Raw genomic sequence first — 21,145 nt, 5'->3', positions numbered from 1 at the left:
GATAAAAGTCTTTTGGTGAAACACCAGCCTTTCACCAGAAATACTGAATGTTCCTGTTAGTAAATGAATTGTAAGTTCAGCCTCCCCACCCACATTTCCTCTCTCCTTTTTTAAAATTCTAGTGTTTTATTTGTACCAGATTGTACAAGAAAACGGAAGCATTGGGAGACATAACACTGGCAGTCTTCCCATTCAGAAAATCTGGGGAGTAGCACATTCTTCTGTTCCTATCGGGAGTTCACAGCTCTCTGCGAAGACCCAACACTTCCCAAACTGAAAAGCACTCACTTTTGTCTTTCACTCCTAGATGGCAACCATGCCCACGTAAACCTGCCCATATCACAACACTTAACGACAGCAGCTACTGGTCTTCTGGAAGTTTCCTGCTGTGCAACACAGAACACATTCCTACAACTCAAGTAGTATTAACTTCCTGGTAGTTATCAAAGGATAAAAATGAGTCCAAAGTTCAGTCTGCCAAAAAGGAAAAGGGAGCCAATGAAATGGCTCAGCTGCTAAAGACTTGCGGTACAAGCCTGATAACCTTAAGTTGGGTCTTCTGGTTTTTTGTTTGGACTAGGGGAAACATATATGAAGTCAGCAGTACAGGGCAGACCAACAGGGGTTCAAATTAAGGGCCGTGGTGCAGGGATGGCAACAATGAACCTTCACAGGGAGGACAAAACTGGGTTTCTAATGGAAGCAGGAGTTGAGTCAGTGTCAAGGATGAGTGGGAATGAGCGTGAAGACATTTCTGCAGAGAAGACTGGACAGCGAAAACAGATGCACCAGAAGTCCCAGGGCTAGGCACATACTAAGCAGCTCTGTGTAGTCACACCTTCATCCCCAGGCGGAGATGGATGGTACTTGACTAAATGGGCACGCTGACTCAGGATATATCGAGTACTGATTGGGTTGAAGGGTCACACAACAGAAAGCAAGCTTGGGACCAGACCTCTGGAAGCCTTGCATGCCAAGTAGGGAGGTCAGGTTCATCCAGAGTGCCACCAAGGCCAATCGGAGGCTTAGCGTGGAAAAGCAACAGTCATATGAGAAGGCTCCCCTGTTATCAAGAACAACAAATGATCTAATGAAATAACAAACGAGTAAATGACTCCTCTAGGTAAAGCCTAACACCACTAAGCTCATCTGGTGTACTTTATACATAAGTGAGTGAAGTTGTACAAGTACCTATTAGGAAGCTTCTGAAAAGTCTAACACCTTTACATTTCACCCTGACCACCTGGGAGCTTCTTGATATGTCCCGATATGCAGTACCCTCTATTAAAGCCTTTATTTCCTGAAGATTACACTGTGTGATCAGTAACCTACATATCTCTCCACGAAGAGAAAGCTACTGATGAAGAGTGCTGGGATTTTTGACACATTATTAGAATTCTCAGAGACAAGATCTGGACATAGCAATTACTTGTTCTTGAGAAAATAGCATTGATAAGCAGTATGCAACATTCAAAATCTAAATCTGACACTTATTTAATGCAAAATGGAGTAAAAGCATTAGCCACTAATCTGTTCTCTTCTTCCCTTCCTGATTACAAAGTGAAAGACAGGCAGTCTACTAAAGTTCTCCTCAAGCTCAGGGAATAGAGAGTGTCTAACTTTGAAAAAGGTGAATGAATACATTATCTCCGTGTCAAGTTAGTCTGTGACAGCAAATCCTTTTTATCTTACCTCTCTGATCAGTTGAGAGGAGTAGGAATCTTCTAGTTTTCATAAGCAGAATGGGCAGGCAGAATTCTTTGGGGCAAAAAGGGGAGAAAATAAGAAAAAAGGAGAGAAAGAAGACAGGGAGGAAAAAGGAAGGAAGGGAAAATAAATCTCCATTTCAGTAGACATGGGTTTAAAAGTTTTTCAGTTGATATCAAAAAAATTGATCTCAAGTAACACAAAAAGAAAGAAATAAATAAAAGAGACATCTTCAGGGATCCTTAAGGAGGCACCCAGTTCTGTTAAGTACTAATTGTCTACACCATTCATCCACAACTGGACATTAAGAGACAGATTTTTTCAAGTCACCCCAGAAGCCCTGTAGATAACATTTGCACTTAGCTATATGTCCTATTCAGTTCCTACACAGTGAGAGGAGTTACTCAGAACGGAAGGGCCCTTTATACAGGATTTATGTTTGGGGATGTCAGCACTGTCTTTGTGAGAGTTGACATGCTAGAGATCTAAGACAATATTGTTACTTAGGTTTGAAGTGTATTAGTGCATTTACATAGTGTCACTTTTAACAAGCCTGGGCAAGGCACCGCACAGGAATGCTGAACTCCCTGAAAATGTGCTCTGGACCGCTGGAAATCACTTTCCTTCCAGTTTATGCTGGGGAGGGAGGATTCTTGGAGGTACCCCCAAAGGAAGGTAGGAAACGACCAAGAAGCGCTCTAGGAGAAGGGATAGTTGAGCGGCGATCTACTTAAGAGATGATGGGGATAAGCAGGAAAGCAAAACTCGGTTGCTGGCAAAAGAGGAGCCGCAAAGAAAAGTACTATGGGTCCACTGTCAGAGACACAGAGCAGGGCAGGAGGGCACAGAAACAGAGCTACCATCGTGCGCTCACTTTCTGCGGCGATTGGCATGAGTGCGGTGATCGCGGCGGGGAAAACGAGGGTCAGGCTTCCGTGCTGCTCCCGGCTTGCGGCTTATCTTCGCTCCATCCCTTCCGCGTCCCGTCCGCGCGGCTGGAATGACCTTCTCCGTTCTCTCCGGTGGCTGACCAAGCTTCGGCTCCTCGGTGGTGCTGTGGCGGTGAGATACGGCCATCCCCACCCTCCGGGCAGCGGGTGTGAGCGTGGGAAAAGGACAGGAGACACCGGGCCGAAGAGCCGGCTGCACCTCACCAACTCGAACCAGCCGCTCTACTCCACGCCGCAGCCCAGTTACCCCGGCAACGGCCCGTGCCGGTTCCCGGATGTAGTCGCCGGGGCCGTAGCCCGGGGGCGGAGCCGGGAGGACCCAGCCCCTGGAGAGACGCGCGCGCACCATAGAGACGTGGCGGCGCCCGGCTTGGCTGCTGGAGAGAGAAAGCCAGAGGCTGTCCAGGGCCCAAGACCCCGCACTTCCGGTCCTCTCACTTCCGGCTCCGAGGCTGGGGTGCAGGCGCCGGAGGCCGGGTTGAGAGGTCGCGGGTGCAAGTGTCCCCCGGCGGTTGAGTCGCCCGGAGCCTGTGACAGCGGCATCTGCTTCCCCGCCCCGGAGCAACCGAGGCGCGAGGGGGAGGGGACGAAGGAAAAGCTCCGGGTCGCGGCGCTTCCGCTCACTTTCCGCCCCCGGCCTGACGCGATTCCCGAGTGCGGCGACCGGGAGAGCCCGCGACCGAGCGCGGCCGGCTCCCCCGCTGACAGACAGGTGAGGGCGGAGCCGCGGCGGGAAGGATGGGGTCGAGGTGGCGTGCTCGACGGCGGACGCGTCGCCTCCGGCTTCTCGCGCCACCAACTTGCTCCCGGGCACTTGCACACCCCCGGGAGCAGCCAAGTCCGCCCCTGGGTCCCTGCTGTCCCTCTGACTGGGTCCCGAGTGAAGCGGGCGGCACCCGCTCGGCTCAGCCGGCTCTGGGTGGGAAGAGGTGGCGGAGTCCGCGTCTTTCTGGACCCTGTCCGAGGGGGCCGCCTTCCTCTCCCCTCTTCCCTGCGCCCCCCACTTCCTCTCTCCCGCTGCGAGAGGGAGGGAAGGGAGGAGGTGGCGACTGTCCCACGGAGAGGTAGCCTGACGCCGGTGCAGGGAGGCGCCCTGCCTGAAACGTCCCAAGCCTGAGTGCTGGTGAGGGCGTCCGAGGAATGCTGGAGTTCGGAGAAGGAAATTGGGGCCCTGCCGTCTGGTGCCTTCCTCACGGCCAAGTTACTGCTCTTGACGCGTCTAGGAAAGGAAGTTTTCTTCTTCTTCTTCTTCTTCTTCTTCTTCTTCTTCTTCTTCTTCTTCTTCTTCTTCTTCTTCTTCTTCTTCTTCTTCTTCTTCTTCTTCCTCCTCCTCCTCCTCCTCCTCCTCCTCCTCCTCCTCCTCCTCCTCCTCCTCCTCCTCCTCCTCCTCTTCCTCCTCCTCCTCTTTCTTCTTTTCTAACTGTGTTTAGATTCTAGACTTTCTTCCCTGTTATTGCTTCCTTGGCGTTGTTCTAATCTTCCTCTTGAGCCCTCTGATCTCAAAAAGTTTGTACTTTACACTTCCTGCATATCCTTTAAGCCACCCTTTCAGGATTTTGTTCGTCCCTCCTTTATTTTTTCCTGAACTATACTTACTTGGTTCTTATCTGATCAGAAAAAAAAAAAAAAGAATTGCAGGGCTTTTCACCAACGTGTTGCTTTCACAACTGAGAGGGTGTGTTCACATTTGCCTTTTAATTAACTTCGTTGACAAAGAAAGGTGTACCAGATTGATGACGTTGATCAGTTCTCGGGAGGCTGCAGGAGTTGGCCATTTGCTGCTAGTTCAGAGCAAGTACTGCGACTATTATACTTCTGGTTGTTCTGTTTTCATTTGCTTTTAATTTTTGCTTTTCTTGTTAAACATGACCAACACTGTCTCCTGACTAACAAAGTCTAACACTTAGTATATAGGAAAAAGGCTTATTTCCACTTGCATTTTTTTTAGTTAAAGGCTCTGCCTGAGCTATTTTGATTCCTTTGTTTGTTTGTTTGTTTGTTTGTTTTGGGTTTTTTTTCGAGACAGGGTTTCTCCGTGTAGTTTTGGTGCCTGTCCTGGATCTCCCTCTGTAGATTAGGCTGGTCTCAAACTCACAGAAATCCTCCTGGCTCTGCCTCCCTAGTGTGCTCCTCCACCACCGGCTTGTTTCCTTTTTGATAAGATGTTACTTTTCTTGGGTTATCCTTGCCTTAATCCTGGTTTGGGTTCTCAATCCAGGTATTAGTGATTTCCTATCCCCACCCCAGAAATTATGTGCAAAGTTTGTATGTGTGTGTTCTGGGCAAATGCATTTTTTTTTTGTTTGTTTGTTTTTATCAGATTCCTAAGAAACATGTATAATGCCCAGCAATACTAGAAAGCACCGGTCTGGTGTCTGTTCTGGGCAAATGCATTTTTTTTGCTTGTTTGTTTGTTTTTTTATCAGATTCTTAGGAAACATGTATAATGCCCAGCAGTACTAGAAAGCCCTGGTCTGGTGTCTTGTTGAAGCGAATGGAAACGGTTTACTGGTGGAGCTGTTGTTTTCCCAAATTGCAAATGGCTTTTGGGGGGCTAAGGAGAGGAGAGTTCAGGGATTGCAGCCTGGTACCGAAATCTCACCACTTCAAACTGCAGTGTTTCTAAATTCCTTCCTGGACCCACAGAAGGAACCAAGGTGGTTCCTGATTTGTGGTTTTGAGGTTTCTTTTTGGGGATAGCTGGGTATGCCCATTGCTTGGCTAATACAGAGAATTTATAAACTGATGTGTTTGTCATTATCTAATGCATCCTAAGTATCGTCAACCCACTGGGTATAACTCAGAATAAAGCATAGTGATGCTAGCTGTCCTTCGCTTCCCTTGTCCTGTTTTAACTGGAAATGTCTGCCCTGGGCTTGGGCTTCCCTAAGGAAGGGCAGATGTTTTATGTAGTCTGTATGGCTGTGGTAATTTCCACACCCCTTTCTCTTCATTCTATGTTATGTATGTTAATTATTATTTCTTTCTTGTAAATTATTTCTTAGGATCTTTCCAAGCTTAATGTAAGTCTTGGGGTGCATATTTACTTACTGATTTGATTGTTTGGAAGTTGAAGTTGTGAATTTTGAAGCTCACTTCATACAATGTACTTGCACAGCTCATCCTAATTTGTCTAAAGTAACCAATTTCTTCTGTTCAAACAATAACATGATTTTCCCTCAGTATGGTGTCCTCACTTGGTGGAGCAGTCAATGCTAAGCTAGTTGCTAGTAAGATAAGGGCAAGTTTAGAAGATATATTCCGTCTAGCACCACAGTGAGAGGCACATTTATCTGCTTACTGTGTACATGATGCCAAGTGCTTTCGGTGACTATCCTATCCTTCCAGCAATCTTATAAGGTTGCTCCCCCCTCACCATTTATAGATCAGCAGTTCTCAACCTGTGGATCATGACCCCTTTGGGGCCACCTAAGGCCATTGGAAAACACAGATATTTACATTATGATTCATAACAGCAAAATGACAGTTATGAAGCAGCAACGAAAATAATTTTTGTCCCCACAACATGAGGAACTGTTAAAAGGTTGCGGCATTAGGAAGGTTGAGAACCACAGTGACTGATGAAGAGTGAAACTAAATGACCAACAGACTAAGATAATTTGCTTAGAATAATTCTGGTGGAGCCAGGATTTGACCTTAGGTATGTAACTGTAGATAGAGTCTAGGATACTTCCATTATAAAAGTTTTGGAATGAATTGGAAATACCTTGACTATATATTAGACATCAAAACAAAGATCTTTTCCTCTATTACTCTTTAGTGGATGGACACCTTGTTGAATGTCATATTGAAACATATGATGAAAAGGAGAGTTTGAAGAAGGCCTATAGATTGGAATAGCTGATAGGGCTTTTTTGTGGAGATGGATACAAGTTTGCTGGATTGTATGTTTTATGACCTGTAAGAATGAATGGAAACGAACGTTGGCACAGTGAGTTTGGAACCATAAACTTCAGAATGATCATTTGGGATAGTGGAAGGAATCAATTCAGCAGAGTACTTAAGTTCATACAGCCGTGGTGGAAACTAGCACTGTTGGTAGACTTTGAACACTGAGTTACTCCAGGGGCTGTGGAGCATGGTGAGGTTGGGTGGATGATGACTGTCTGGAAGTCAGACTGTAGTGCTGCTACTTTGGGGATGTACAAAAAAGCCTATAAAACGGAAGTCTACCTGCTGAGCCTTCTCTCCAGCCTTATACTGTATAGTCTTGAAATGAAATTTCCAACTAAATGATAAGCAGATGGAATGAAAATGTCTTCTACTCCCAGTTTCCCACTCCCACCTCCAGGTCTCAGGTCCCCTCCCAGTTAATTCAATATATAGTTGGATCAAATGAAAATAACACAAGGAAGCTCTAAACCTCTTCATTCTAACACCATACCCTCTAACCTGTGGCTGTTTGGGTTATTTGAAATTAGATAAAATTCACTCAGTTGTACCAACCACACGTCAGTGCCCAGTGGTCACTTGTGCTGGTGCCTGCCTTTTACGACAGTACAGATTTAGAACATTTCTAACAGTATTTTCCAGCCTGGCTAAAATGTTGAACTACTGTAATTTGTTACATAATTAGTATACTACTGAACCAAGATAGGAAACTTTTCTGCCTCCCTGTGGTACTTAGCAGTTTTTGTTTTAGCTGACAAAACATAGCCGTGTTCTCTCTTGGCTTTTTAACTAAATCCAGATGGTCAAAGTCTATCTAATGATCTTCTTGCATACTGGGAGTACTGCTGTTAGCTCCTTTTCTAGGATAATGCTGTCAGCTTTCCCAAGGGCATGTGCATTTCCTGTTTGCCTTGAGCTGTAGGTCTGTACATCTTGTATCTGGTTGATGCCTTTCATTGAGACTTAAAGATGTCTCAGATCTGTTATATCCAAAACTGGATGCATTTCTCTTCTTTCCTCTCCTCCCAAAAACATCGCTTCTCTTCTCTTTTTTTCCGTTTTCACTGAGTAATGACATTGTCTGTACATATAAAATCTTGAAAATGTGGAACAATCCTTACATCTTCTCCTTGATGATATCAAATGTATGAACAGGTATTAATTTTTCTTATAAAGGTTCTTGAATATGTTTTCCCTACTTCCACTCACTGCTTTAGTTTGCACACTATCACTTTGTATAGAGCCTTCATTTTTGTCTGCTTTTGACTTATTTTCAATCTTTTATCCTTCCTGAGAGCGTTGATTTATTATGAACATACTGATTGTCACTCTCTCCCTTTCCCCCAGCCCTGTAGTGACTTTGCATTGCTTTTAGAGTAAAAAGAGAATTCCTTAACAGTGACCATTTTTCAGCCTAATCTTGAATCATGGTCTGAGAAGTTCTGCTCTACCAAGCTGGCCTCTTTTGGTCCTTAAAAAAAAATTTTAGATCACTTTATTTATTTTATTTAGATCAGTTCATTTACTTTTTTTGTGTGCGTGCGTGCGTGCGCGTGTGTGTGTGTGTGTGTGTGTGTATATAGAGGTATCTGGATATTCCATCCCCAGCTTTCCTTATTAACATATTTCATTAGTGTGACACATTTATTCACATTGTGTCAGTTTTTCCTTGTGTTTTTTTTTCTGTCCCATCCAGCCATCAGGTGTTCTTGGCATAGACAGTTTCTCAGATTTCCTTGTTTTTGATGAGTTGATAGTTTTGTGGATTATTGTTTGAAGGTATCCTGTACATCCATCTGTGGGGATTTATCTGGTGTTTTCCTAATGATTAGCATGGAGAGAATCCCAGAGTGACAGTGCCATTCCTGATTGTCGTTGTAACTGCACTGTTGGTGCTAACCTTTCTGACAGTCAGCCTCACTTTGCCAGATTCGTTCCCTGTGGACTTACTCTTTTTAAGCCCTTCCCTTTGAATACTGCCTTTTACAGAAGAAAATCTTTTTTTTTTTTTTAATTTATTATGTATACAGTGTTCTGCCTGCACGTATGCCTGCAGGCCAGAAGAGGGCACCAGATCTCATTACAGATGGTTGTGAGCCACTATGTGGTTGCTGGGAATTGAACTTAGGACCTCTGGAAGACCAGTCAGTACTCTTTTTTTTTTTTTTTTTTTCAAGACAGGGTTTCTCTGTGTAGCTTTGCACCTTTCCTGGAACTCACTTGGTAGCTCAGACTGGCCTCAAACTCACAGAGGTCCACCTGCCTCTGCCTCATGAGTGCTGGGATTAAAGGCGTGAGCCACCACCGCCCAGCTCAGTCAGTACCCTTAATCTCTGAGCCATCTTTCCAGCTCCAAGAAAATCTTTTTGTGTGCTGCAAAGATAGTGGAGAATTATGCTTTACTTCCTAAAGCAGGAGTGGAGGGTGTCTTCATAAAAACTTTTTGGAAATAATCTGTAAAAGGGACATTCCTCTTCTATTTACTGATTCATCCAGTCATTTATATCAAATTTATTATTTTAAATTGTGTGTGTGTGTGTGTGTGTGTGTGTGTACAGGTATGTGCACATGAGTGCAGCACAGATGCCCAGAGACTTCATTCACCCTAGAGCTGGAGTTACAGGTTGTTGTAAGCTACCCGACATAGGTGTTGGGAATCGATCTCCAGTCCTGTGTGAGAGAGAGTAAAACACACTCTCGTAACAGCTCAACTGTCTCTCCAAACTGTTTTGACCAATGAGTACATGGTTTGCACTTTTGGTTATAATTCAGCAGTGCTTTTTTTCTTTCTTTTTTTCTTTCTTTTTTTTTTTTTCCAAATCAGGTTTTCTCTGTGTAGCCCTGACTGTCCTGGAACTCACTCTGTAGATCAGGCTGGCCTCAAACTCATATTTGCCTGCCTCTGCCTAAGTGCTGGGATTAAGGTGGGCATTACCACTACCTGGCAAGTGTCTGCAGTGTTTTTTTTTTTTAATGCAGATAGTCATTCCAGCCTTTTAATTGATTTCTTGAAATACCCTTGTCATTATGAAGATTGCTCCCCCCCCCGCCCCAGCATTTATTGTGGTTGTTCATTTGGTTTTAATTTTTATTCTACAAGATGCTCCTCGCTCATCTAACAGATAACCTTCCCTGGTCCTAGAACTATCCATTCTCCCAGGAGCCTCCATTCTTTTTAGTAGAAAATGCAATTAGTCTTCTGGGCTGTGTGTGCTGTCATTGCTGAGGGCATTGAGTGTCATTGCCTTTAGGGCTTCTCAGGAGATAGAGCAAGGAAATATATGTGTGTGTGCTGACTTGTATATGCACAAGAATATATACAGACATTTTATAAATGATGATCTGTGTCTATATTAAGCTGTGCTTACCATGAACACTTTTCTACTGATAAAACTTTACCTGTGAATTTTGAGGTGGTTTATTTGGGGGAACTTAGTAACTTACCGATTATCAATTACTAAGGCAGAAAAGCAGTTTATATCTATAATAACAAGTAACAAGTAAGTTGTTGGATCTTGTAATGAAATCAGGTACAGCAAACGCAAACACTGGTATTATTGGTTCTTGGTTGGCCACTAACTGCTGACATGCTGGAACCCAGCTAGCCATCTGTGAAGAAAGAGGCCACACTAAACTGGATAATGTAGCATTTATTTACAGCTCGTTTCCTCTTCAGATAGTAATGTAACTTTGAGAGCACTATGTTGCATCAGTTTCTCTGTAACACAAGGGGGGGGGGGAGACTTTCTAAATAGTTTTTATTACCTGTTTTAAAGATTAGTTGTGGTGAAAGGGATAGCTGTTGTTGACTATCTGTTAGGTTAACTTATCAGTTGTTTCTCTTTATGACATATAATTAAAAATTAACTGTAATTAGTCAAAGCTTTCTACTTCTGAAGCTCTAGACTAATACATTTATCTTAATAAGCAACCTGAACTCAATTTATTAGTATCTAAAAAGAATGGTGCCTATCAAGATAAAGAGCTATCAAAACAGTTACCAGATAGTTGTTGATATAAAGGTAGGAATATTATTTCTTTTTATTTGGTTATTCAGTTTATGAAAAGGAATATAATATGCTTTGAACACGTATGGAAAATCATTTTCCATTCAATATAATTTTCATTGGGCTGTGAGGAAAGGATTTTTGCTTTGTTTTTGGGAAACTGTCATAGAAGACAATTATTTTAAGTTGTTTTGACAGGGAAACTTCTATGTTTTGGGTATTATTTTCATCTCTAAACAACTCTAAATATATAGAGTTAATTAATGGAGTTGTTTCATTTCTTAAATTATAAATTAGTTCATCATGAAGATTAACATTGAATTGTGACATCAAAACAAGACTTACCTGAATGAGAAAAAAATTCTCAAAGAAATTGAGCCACTTATCATTATCATGGTTACCAGTCTCTGGAATGACAAACAGCAAACATTGTGAAGAAATGAAGCAACGTTAGATCCAAGCAAACCCAAGTCTTGGTGCTTTCTACCCTAGTGTTCTACAATACGCCCATTCCTCCTTGGCCTCATTTGCAGCGCTCTTTAGTAGAGTATGCCTACAAAGAAGAACTTTTAAGACATTGTTTTGAAGACTTGCATTTTAAATTTTTTAAAAAAGCTTTTTGTGTTAAGATCTCATATTGCCCAGGCTAGCCTTGAACTCACTGTGTGACTGAGGATGACTTTGAAATCCTGATCCTCTTGCCTCCACCTCTCAAGTGCTGAGATTACAGGTATGAACCACCATGCCTGGTTGAACTATCATTATTATTTTAAAAATCTGTAAATTTCTTTAAAGGCATGTGTATTATTCAAGTGAATTTTGCTTTAGATTCCATTATATACTTACTTCACTAAAAGAAGAATCTAAATTCATATTCAGTATGATATACCATGTATGTCCTATTTATATCTACCTTGTCTGTCTTCAGCTCAGGCGTATTGTTTCAGAGCTCCTGTGATATGTGGCATTCTAGTTTGAAAAACTCAAATTAGAATATCTGTTTAACAGCTCTTGTCTCACAGATCTTTAATACTAAACTCTGGAGTCTTTAGACTCAGGGCCACCATAGAGACTGTGACTGCTGGGATTTTGCTTTTTTCATTGTTCTCCGCTTAGTCTTGCTTCTTATTTGTGGGGAATCTGGCAGATCAAGTACCTATTGCTCTGTTTTCTTTAGCTTCTATTGTGTGTAAAAGTTGTAGGGCACAGAATTCCCCTCATTAAATTCCTCCCACATTAAATTTTTTATATGGCTTCCCTCTGAATATGTTACTTTCTTCCATTTATAGAAATCAAATGATTTTTATAGTAAAAGCTAAAGAATCTCAAATAGCTGTAATTGACTTATAAACTTCAATCAATACTATATGCATTTTCATAAATGCTAATTAGTAATTTATTTTGTAGGGGTTTATTCCTTATACTCATTAGCTAATGAATACCTGTGGCTGGTTATAGAGGATGAGCCTGAGAAATAACAGACATTTTGGCCTACAGCATGACTGGCCTGTGAGGACATGAACATTAATTTTATAGTAGTAATTTATCATTCTGTTTTAAAGACAGTGTTAAAAATAGCCGAATTTGTATAAAGATCAGGAAAGGTATATCTTTTTTGTCAGAGCAGGTAGGCATTTACTTTATGCATGGCCTTGCTAGTTCAAAGTACAGACTATCACTTGAGCTATGCCACTAGCAGAAAATGTATGTCTTACCTTTTTTTTTTTAAGATAGGGTCTCACTAGTCTAAGCTGGTGAGGCTTGAATTGATGATTATCCAGCATGCTTGCATTAGAGGTATGTACCATAAACACACACATATACACGTGCATAAATGTCTGTGCTACACAGCACAAATTGCAGGTCATTAGCTTTTTTTGTCTGTGTAGCTTTGGCTGTCCTGGAACTCAGAGATCCGACTGCCTCTGCCTCTGCAGTGCTGGAATTAAAGGTGTGAGCCACCACACCCCCCTTTCTTTAAACAAAGCAGATTTTTATATATCCCTTGGGGTGGCCTCAGCCTCTCTGCGGAGCTGAGTCTAGCCTTGAAGTGCTGCCCCTCCCATGTGTGGGGTTACAGATGTTTGCTGTGTGCCCATCTGTGTGTTGGGTTTGATTTCCTTTCCCCCCTTAGTTACAACACAGATTGGTGTGTTAGGATTGCAGTTCCCACCCCACCCTGGTTAGTTACAGCTTCCATTAGTACTATTTTTCATGGACATGTGAACACTATTGTAGCTCTAAGAGTTAGTTTTAGAAACCGCAACTAAAGGAGTGTCAGTCCTTCTTCATCCTGCTAGCTCCGGGGTTCCCATTCTTCCCCTCTTCTACTCCACTCCGCCATTTTCTCACCTGTCCCTGGAGATAAACTGTCTTCTTTGTTTCAGACTTCTGCTTCTTGTGCGTTCCTCTATTCCCCCTTCATTCTTAGATAAAGGTAGCAAACCATAGCTTGTCAGACTTGGGTTTTTTCAATGAGCAGTTACATAGTTTCAGACATGTCTAACCTAATGCTTATGGGCCAAATACTGCCAAGGATAGCTATAAATGTGGCCAACATAAGACTGTAAATGTAGAATAGCATGGGTTTTTCCCTTTTAGCGTCAGCCACAGGGTTCTTGAGCATTACCCTTGTGAATGGTAACTATCACGATGTCAAAGGTTGGACTTGCCTGGTTTAGACATAGTGCATTTATTCACTTTCTATGTACAGTCATAGGTGGTTTCCAGTGTCTGATGGTTGCAAAGAACGCTGCAGTGTGTGTATTTTTCTATCAGTGTTTGTCATTCTGTCCAAGAAGAGGGGATATCTGCATTTGCCTAGTTGGCCTTTCATCTTTTTCTCATATAGGTTTATATATTGCTTATTTTTACTATTTAGTCTTGTTGTTGTTACAAATGGGATTTTTTTTTTTCTGTCATTTGGTCCACTGATTATTGTCGTATATGCAGGCTATTTCCTATCCTGCTACTTCAATGAATTCTTTTCTTTTTGAATTAGTTTTATCATTAATTCTTTGTCGTACATGCCCCTGGCATGTACTGTCCTGTTGTTTGCAAATAAAGCTCTTTATTATCACTCTGATTTCTCTTAGCTGGTTGGATTGGTCAGTACTTCTAGTACAGTGTTGGATAATAGTGAAGATGGTGGAAATTTTTGCTTTATTCCCAATCTTAGTGCAAATGACTCTTTTTTCTTTATTAAATACGATTTAGAGCACACACCACACACATATACTGAGAGACAATCAGTTGTATGTCTATCTCTTTGAGTACTTAGTTTTGAATGGGTGTTTCAGTTTGTCAGCCATACTCCATCTCAGTGGTTATGGAAAAAACTGTATGTTTACCCTGTTAAATTTATGAGGACAGTATATATTAATAGATTTTTATAATTGAACCAATCGTATGTTCATGGGCTAAATCCCACTCCATCATATTTGTATTGTTTTCTTAATGTGTTATTAGATTCTGTTTGTAAGCAGTAAAAATGTTCTTTCCGGTCTATTTTGAGAGTAGAAACACATGTCTTGCACTATAGTGCCGAGCATGATGTCTTGCAATTCTCTGTCTCTTTGATTAGGTTGAGAGTACTTCTGGAATCTCTTGTGTGTGCTTACCCGAGCTCTGTTATGTAGTGATGTTCTCCATGTATTACTGGATAAATTAGAAGCAGGAGTAACTTCTAATTAAGCTTTTATCAGATGAATCTGAGAACTGTGTCTCACTTAGACAGTGCGCAGTCACATCAGTTACCAGGATTAAAGGTTACTTCTCCAGAATCTGGTTTGCAGCTTTGCTCTGGGAGATCACAGGTCACTAACATTTTGGCTTTAGACATCTTTGATCAGTTTTTATCTGCCAGATCAAGTTGACAGTCTTTTAAAGTGTTTTATATATGTTTTTATAAAATTGTTTTCTTCATTCTATTTAAGTGCCCTTTCTGTTTTTTTTTTTTTTTGGTTTTTTTTTTTTTTTTTTTTTTTTTGGTTTTTCGAGACAGGGTTTCTCTATGTAGCTTTGCGCCTTTCTTGGAACTCACTTGGTAGCCCAGGCTGGCCTCGAACTCACAGAGATTCACCTGGCTCTGTCTCCCGAGTGATGGGATTAAAGGTGTGCGCCACCACCGCCCGGCCCCTTTCTGATTTTTTTAGAAGCATTTACCTGTGTAATCAATAGGTAACTCATAGAAATGCAGATAGTTTTGTAAAACGATTCTGATCACAAATAAGTTTATGATGCTATGAAATATTTATAAGAATGTCGGTGGGATGATACCACTCCTTTAACCAACTGTTTTCCTGTGTGCCTGACACATTTCACTTTTAGGTATGTCTGACTGCAGCAGTGATGCTACAGCTCTTGGTACAGCTCCGGCAGCCACAGAAGAAGTCCAGTCTAAAGTTGAGGTGACTGGGGGTGGTGTTTTATCGCCTGTCTTAATAAGGTCTCAGACTGTCCAGACTGATGAGTTGTCAAGAGACATACCATTCAGTGATAAACTCTCACAAGTAGTGACAAGATAAAACAAGGCCTTTCTTTGTAATAAGGAGTAAGTTAGACTTGCTTTTCATGACCTGAAGCTTTAAAGGATAACTAAAAAAGTAAAATAAAATTGCTTTATTGAAATGAACTCATGTAAATAAAAACATCACATAATTAGATGAAGATATTCACTCTAACAAACACTGTACAGGGTTTGATTTAATATGTATAATATGAAATACAACAGAGCAGTGTTCAAAGTTTCTATCAAAATACTTGTAGTATTCGTTACCGTCGATGGCTCACGTTTTGTCTTACCTACTCCCATGAGTCCTCACTCGGCAAGTGAGCATCTGAATCCAGGAAGAGAGCTTTTCAACTACTGAGTTTTGTACTTGAGACCCAGTGAACCTACAGTGATAGTAGATAATGGGTCTTATTTGTGGGTTGGTTTGTTTTTTTTCCTTTTTGAAGATTCTATAATTGATTGTGATGAAACACTGTAAGGTTCACTATTGTAGCTCATTAAACTAGGGAAAAAGATTAGTTAGGAAGAAAAGGAAGGAAAGAAAAGAAAGAGGATTCATTAAATGGGTTCATTTATATAGCTCATTAAGAGGGGGGAAAGATTAAACTTTTTTTTTAATTGCATTCAAGTCAGTAGAGCTGTTTTTTGGCACAAAATCATATTAAGCATTTGTTGTTTTTTTCCCTGTTGTTTTGGTTAAATAAAGTTAACTTTAAGACAGACAAAAGACAGGTGACTACCGACTTATAGGACTTGCTAAGGCAAAAATACACCAGGGGGCCCGTTGAGACCAAATTCAGTGTTCCTGTACCAGTCTGCCACTTGTAAAGACTCATTCATCCTTCAGTGAGGCCTGGATATCCTGAATTTATGCAATAAATATTCTTTGTTTTTCCTCCTCTTTTTTTTTCAGTAGTGAGGATTACATCCAGGGCCTGTTGTATGCTAGGTAGTAACTGCTGCATTGTGTACCACTCAACTATTCCCAGACCTTTGTGTGACATGTTGTCATATAGAACTTTGACTTCCTGTTTGTTTTCTTGGTTGGTTTTATTTGGTTTTGTTTTTCAAGACAGGGTTTCTCTGTGTAGGCCTGGCTGTCTTAGAACTCCCTCTCTAGACCAAGCTGGCCTTGAACTCAGAGATCCACCTGCTTCTTCCTTCTGAGTGCTAGAATTAAAGGTGTGACCTACCACCACCCAAGCGATAATTGACTCTTAAGCTAAACATCAATGGTGATCAATTCTACTTGGGAAATATATATTATTTGTATAAGATTAAGATATTCCTTCCTTTTCACCTTCCCCTCCTTTTTCTCCTCCTTCCCTCTCCCCTCTTTATTTCACTGGGTTTTGCCATGTATTCCAGGCTGTCCTTGAACTTGGGATCCTCAGCCTTCTGAGTTGCTGACATTATAGGTCTGTAGCACCAAGTCTGATTTGGTGAAAGTTCTTTGTTGTTTAAGATAACTTGGCTGTTCATCATCTGACAAAGCTGTGCTATAGTTATATGTAGTCCTGAGAGAGTAGAGAACTATGTGTACTGTAGTATGTCTGTATTATGTACTATATCATGTACATATGTACTATATTATGTATATAGTATATACTGTGTGTATATGTACTATATTTTGTATACTCCTGCTCATGGTTTGGTTTTCTGTGATTATATCTGAATATATATCATTGAGAGATGATCAGGGGAAGTCAGGTGTGTGCAAGCTATAGGGAAGATTTGTAGCCCAGCCAGTGATGGGTTCATGACAGTTCATGCAAGTATTGTTCTGTTTGCTGCTTGCCACTGAGATTCTTGTATGTGGATGGTACTCTGAGAGATGGTGAAGTAGAAATTCCCTGCTCAGTAGACAGTGGAGTTTGGATGATAGTGATCTGAAGGAAGCCACTGCCAAGTAATGGATTGTTCAGAGTAAACTAACATTAACTCCTTAAGTATTCTTGGTGTGTAGTAGTCATACCCAAGTAGTCGGCCTCCAGAGAGAAGGCAGTAATAATAATAATAATTTTTAAAAGTCTTACTGTGTAAATATAAGCTGAATTTACACTCTGGCTTAAAAGCATTATAGGAGTTTATAGTTAAAGTATGATTTGGAACTCTTTTGTAACTTTAAAAGTTCATAATTTAGAATGAAATACTGTCTTGAAACAGTGTGGCTAGAATTGGAGCTCTTTCTGCTTGGTGGAATGAGCTGGGCACAGCAGTGGTCCAGTTGTACCATTCTCTGAAAGACTTTCAGATGCCAGGCATTGTACTAGGTTTATGTATATACTCTCCTTAGGTTTTCCTCCCACATTTACACATCAAGACTTTGCATATTGGAAAGGTTAACAGAGTTATTAAGAACCATCACTACGACTGGAACTCAAATGAAAGTGAAAAAGTTGAGTAAACTGAAGAAACTAAATAGAAAAAAGAAAAGATAGAAGCAAGAAACTGGGAAAACAAACATGGCATATTTCTAGAATAACAGCAAAGGAATCAAATCAGTTATGTTTTGTTGTTCTGGGATTGTAGCCTGAGTTCTTTCTGCCTTCCTCTTAGTTTAGCAACTCTATATAACAACTTCTAGTACTCAAGAAAATGCACAAATATTTGTATTCTTCTTTTGCGTAATTCTGAGGTCTAAACAGTAAATTGAGTGTAGGCCTTTCATTCAAGGTATACGTTGATCAATCAATGAAATTTAGAAAGAAATTGCAAGATAATAGTGCCTATAGAGTGACACAGATTAAAGGTTGTGGCAGTTTAGAGGAATATCATCAGGAATATTAGTGACAATGGCATTACACTCTTGGAATGTGTATAGAATTGAGCATGTGAGTGATGTCCTTTCTAAAGACAGGGAGAGGAAATTGGGAAATAGGTATGTGGAGAGTGAATTTGATTTAACAAATCTAAAGCATAATTAGTGGAGAGAAAATAATTGGAAGGATTTTGAGTGTCAAGTTGAGGAGCTGGCTTTTATTTTATAGGCAGGCAGGGGAAACAGCAAAAGCCAAAAATAAGATTGGTGTGTTTGAGGAACAAGGGAGAGGTTCCGGGGCTGTAAATGGGTGTGAAAGAAGGAAAGGAGTATGTTCAGGAGGGAGCTACGGCTAAGACTGGAGCAGAGTGGACATGACAGTGACCGGAGAAAGATGAGTAGTTAGATGGGGAGTTAAAACAGTGCTGGGGTAGTGGGGAGTTGAGAGCAATGGGTTCAAACACTGATTTGTAACAAATGCAAAAAAAATGACAAAGTAGTAAATAAATTTCCATATGCTCACTCAGATTCAGTAATTACCTGCATTTAATACATCTGTTTTCTTCATTTATAATAATAGGGTCAAGAGTCCTCTGTCTTTTGAAGCCATGGAATTATCAGAATGACTTAAAAGACAAGGAGGAAATAAACTACACACATTTACATTGTATCTGTAATTTAGCTCTGTCTTGATTATGGTCAGTTGTAGTAAAGTATAGAATGCCCCCACTGACAGAGATGAATATACTCTGGTAAAGTCGGGTCAAATCTCTTATATGAATATCTCTTAGAAATTATTTTTGGATTAATGTTTCTGAGGATCAGAAATGTTTCCAGATCTCAGTTTCACTTTTTTGAGTATATTTATAGATATGTAATGATATATATCTTAGGGGTTGATCCCACATTTAACCACAGAATTCATTTGTGTTTCACATAGACTTTGTACAGGTAACCTGTTTTTTGACTAGAATCTGTCGCATAAAATCAGTGTGAAGCATCATGTTGGTGCTCAGAGGTTTTTCAGTTTTTGGAAACGCTAGTGTTGATAGAGCTACTCCTGTATTTGTCTGTTGGTCTTGAGCTGAGTGTGATTGTAATATCTTAATGTAGTGTTCATGGTATATATTATTTCATATTTGATTCTCTACCACTGTTATCTGTTTCCTTGTTTTGTGATGCTGGGGATTGAACTCAGGGCCTTGTGCATGCAAGGCAAATGTTCTGCTACTGAGCTACATTCCCGGCCCTTACACTTGATGTACCCAATGCCTATGTGACGTGTGGGATGTTTAATAATTACCATGTTTATTACATTTTAATTTATTTTGTGTGCTTGTGCGTGTGTGCTCCAGCCACAACACGTGTAAAGTCAGAGAACAACTAATGGGGGTTTCTTCTCTCTCTACAATGTGGGACCCAAGGATCATACACAGGCTTGGTGGCAAGTTCCTTACCTGCTGAGCCATCTCAGGAGCCCTAGTAACCTCCCTGTAGTGAGGGAAGGGGAGATTACAGGGGTGAAGTGACGTCTGTGAATTATGGACAGGGCAGAGCTGGACCGCAGGTTGGTACCCTTAGTACTTGAACAGGTCCTCCTTCAGTTTCATTTAGCATGTTGTTTTGCCTAATACTTTGGAGCCATACTGAATTGATGCTGAGCCATACTTATATTCTTTTTTTTGTTTTGTTTTTTGTTTTTGAGACAGGGTTCCTTAATGTAGTTTTGGAGCCTGTACTGGAACTCGCTCTGTAGACCAGGCTGGCCAGGAACTCACAGAAATTCGTCTGCCTTTGCTTCCTGAGTGCTGGGATTAAAGGCATGTGCCACCTTGCCCTGCCTTACATTCATCATTTTAATAAGTTGTATTTGTACTAACAGTGGAGGAAATTTCAGAAAGTATTTAAATTATGAGCTTATTAGAATTGCTTTGTCTTTGTATGGGCAAACAAAAATCTGAATAATTTTATTTGACACAAAAGGCATTTGTACTTTTGGTATTGGAACAAAATATGGCCTGTCTTGAGATGTATAATTAGTTCACTCAGCACTGCGACCCTCCTGTCTGAAGCCAGAACCAGAACAATTGGGCTGGAATATTTGCACTTTCTCTCTTTGCTCTCTGCCTATTTTATTCACTTCTTTTTTTTAAAAAAAAAAATCTAGAATTGACTGAAATTAAGAATTTAATCCTACAAAACTGGTAGGAAATATAACTACTGGAAAGCAGAAAAAATATGTACTGAATATAAGCAATGCCCTAAACATTGAAATATTTTTGGGTACATTCTATTGCATTTTCAAAGAACTTTATAAAAATATGGTAGATTTAAGAAACATCTGGGGAAACTTTCAACTTATTATTATACCTTTAATTTTGTTTGCTCAGTGGTAAACTGGGTTGAAATTGAACTGCTAATTAAGTTAACTATACTAAACTGCTGTTAAACAGTGATAAGTGCCTTATGTAATTGGCAAGGCTATGGAGCTTTTCTGTAAAGATTCTGTAAAGATTCTAGGGTTTTATAAGCATGTTTTAGAAATTAAAGTTTCCTGGGCATAACTTGTTTCTAATATGTCTTTCTTTTGCCGTATTAAGACAATCTTTTGGCCTTTGGATGCACTTGGTTAATGACACTTCTTGTTCCTATGACAGTCTACCCATAAATGCCCAATTGTCAAATGGAAAGCCTGTTGTCACATCAAGGTCTGTTTTCAGGATTTGGAAAATTAAATAAGCCAGAACAGTATTACAGGAACATTTTAACCCTTGGTTTTGGCAGCTGTAGAAAGGGTATAGACTAAATGTTACACTGATAGGAGAGTTACTCTGTGTTCCTAGGGTAGAGATGAAGTTAGTTGGCTCGAGAGTGTCAAGAGATTTAGGGGAGATTGTGGCCTGAGAAGCAGTTGGAGAAGTGACCCGGAACTAGCTAAGTCATTTTCTGGAGCCATGGTGTTTTTGTTGTGCCCAGAAAGCTTGTTGGAGAACTGCTTGGCTCATGAAGGCATGGGGTGTGTCCTCTCTCTCTAAGGCAGCTGCGATGGGCTGCCTTTATAAGAAACCGTGAGCAGATGCTGACTTCAGCCTGCTAGTCTGAAGACTTTACCCACCAGGCTGTCTACCCAATTTCTCAACCTTGGCATTGTTGATGTGTTTGATTAGATATTTTAATTCACCATTTAATTTCAGCCATCCTTGAAGACATAGTTAGTGTATCGGGAGGTTAAAGTCTCAAATCAGAATGCCAGATTTGAATCCAAGTTCATCCATGTCTAGTGGACCTTGCCAGA

The 21,145-nt window shown here is 40.8% G+C and overlaps 1 protein-coding gene across 5 annotated transcripts in view; it reads left to right on the top strand.

Moving 5' to 3' along the window:
* Positions 1-3,233: 3,233 nt before the first annotated feature.
* Arfip1 (ARF interacting protein 1) overlaps positions 3,234-21,145 on the top strand; it is an 84,268-nt gene continuing 66,356 nt past the window's right edge. For 2 of the 5 annotated variants that reach the window (XM_042279219.2, XM_016003831.3), the window contains exons 1-2: positions 3,234-3,369; positions 14,906-14,985. In XM_042279219.2, coding sequence (XP_042135153.1) covers positions 14,908-14,985 — 78 coding nt within the window. In that variant the 5' untranslated portion in view covers positions 3,234-3,369; positions 14,906-14,907. Of the gene's footprint in view, positions 3,370-3,722; positions 3,839-14,905; positions 14,986-21,145 lie in introns of those variants that run through there. The other 3 variants (XM_006985324.4, XM_006985323.4, XM_076574328.1) reach the window with 2 other exon arrangements.

This window comes from Peromyscus maniculatus, chromosome 6, assembly GCF_049852395.1.
Source record: "Peromyscus maniculatus bairdii isolate BWxNUB_F1_BW_parent chromosome 6, HU_Pman_BW_mat_3.1, whole genome shotgun sequence".
NCBI classification, from domain to species: domain Eukaryota; kingdom Metazoa; phylum Chordata; class Mammalia; order Rodentia; family Cricetidae; genus Peromyscus; species Peromyscus maniculatus.
The sequence above is the reverse complement of the archived record's forward strand: the minus strand, read 5'-3'. Positions and strand labels throughout refer to the sequence as shown.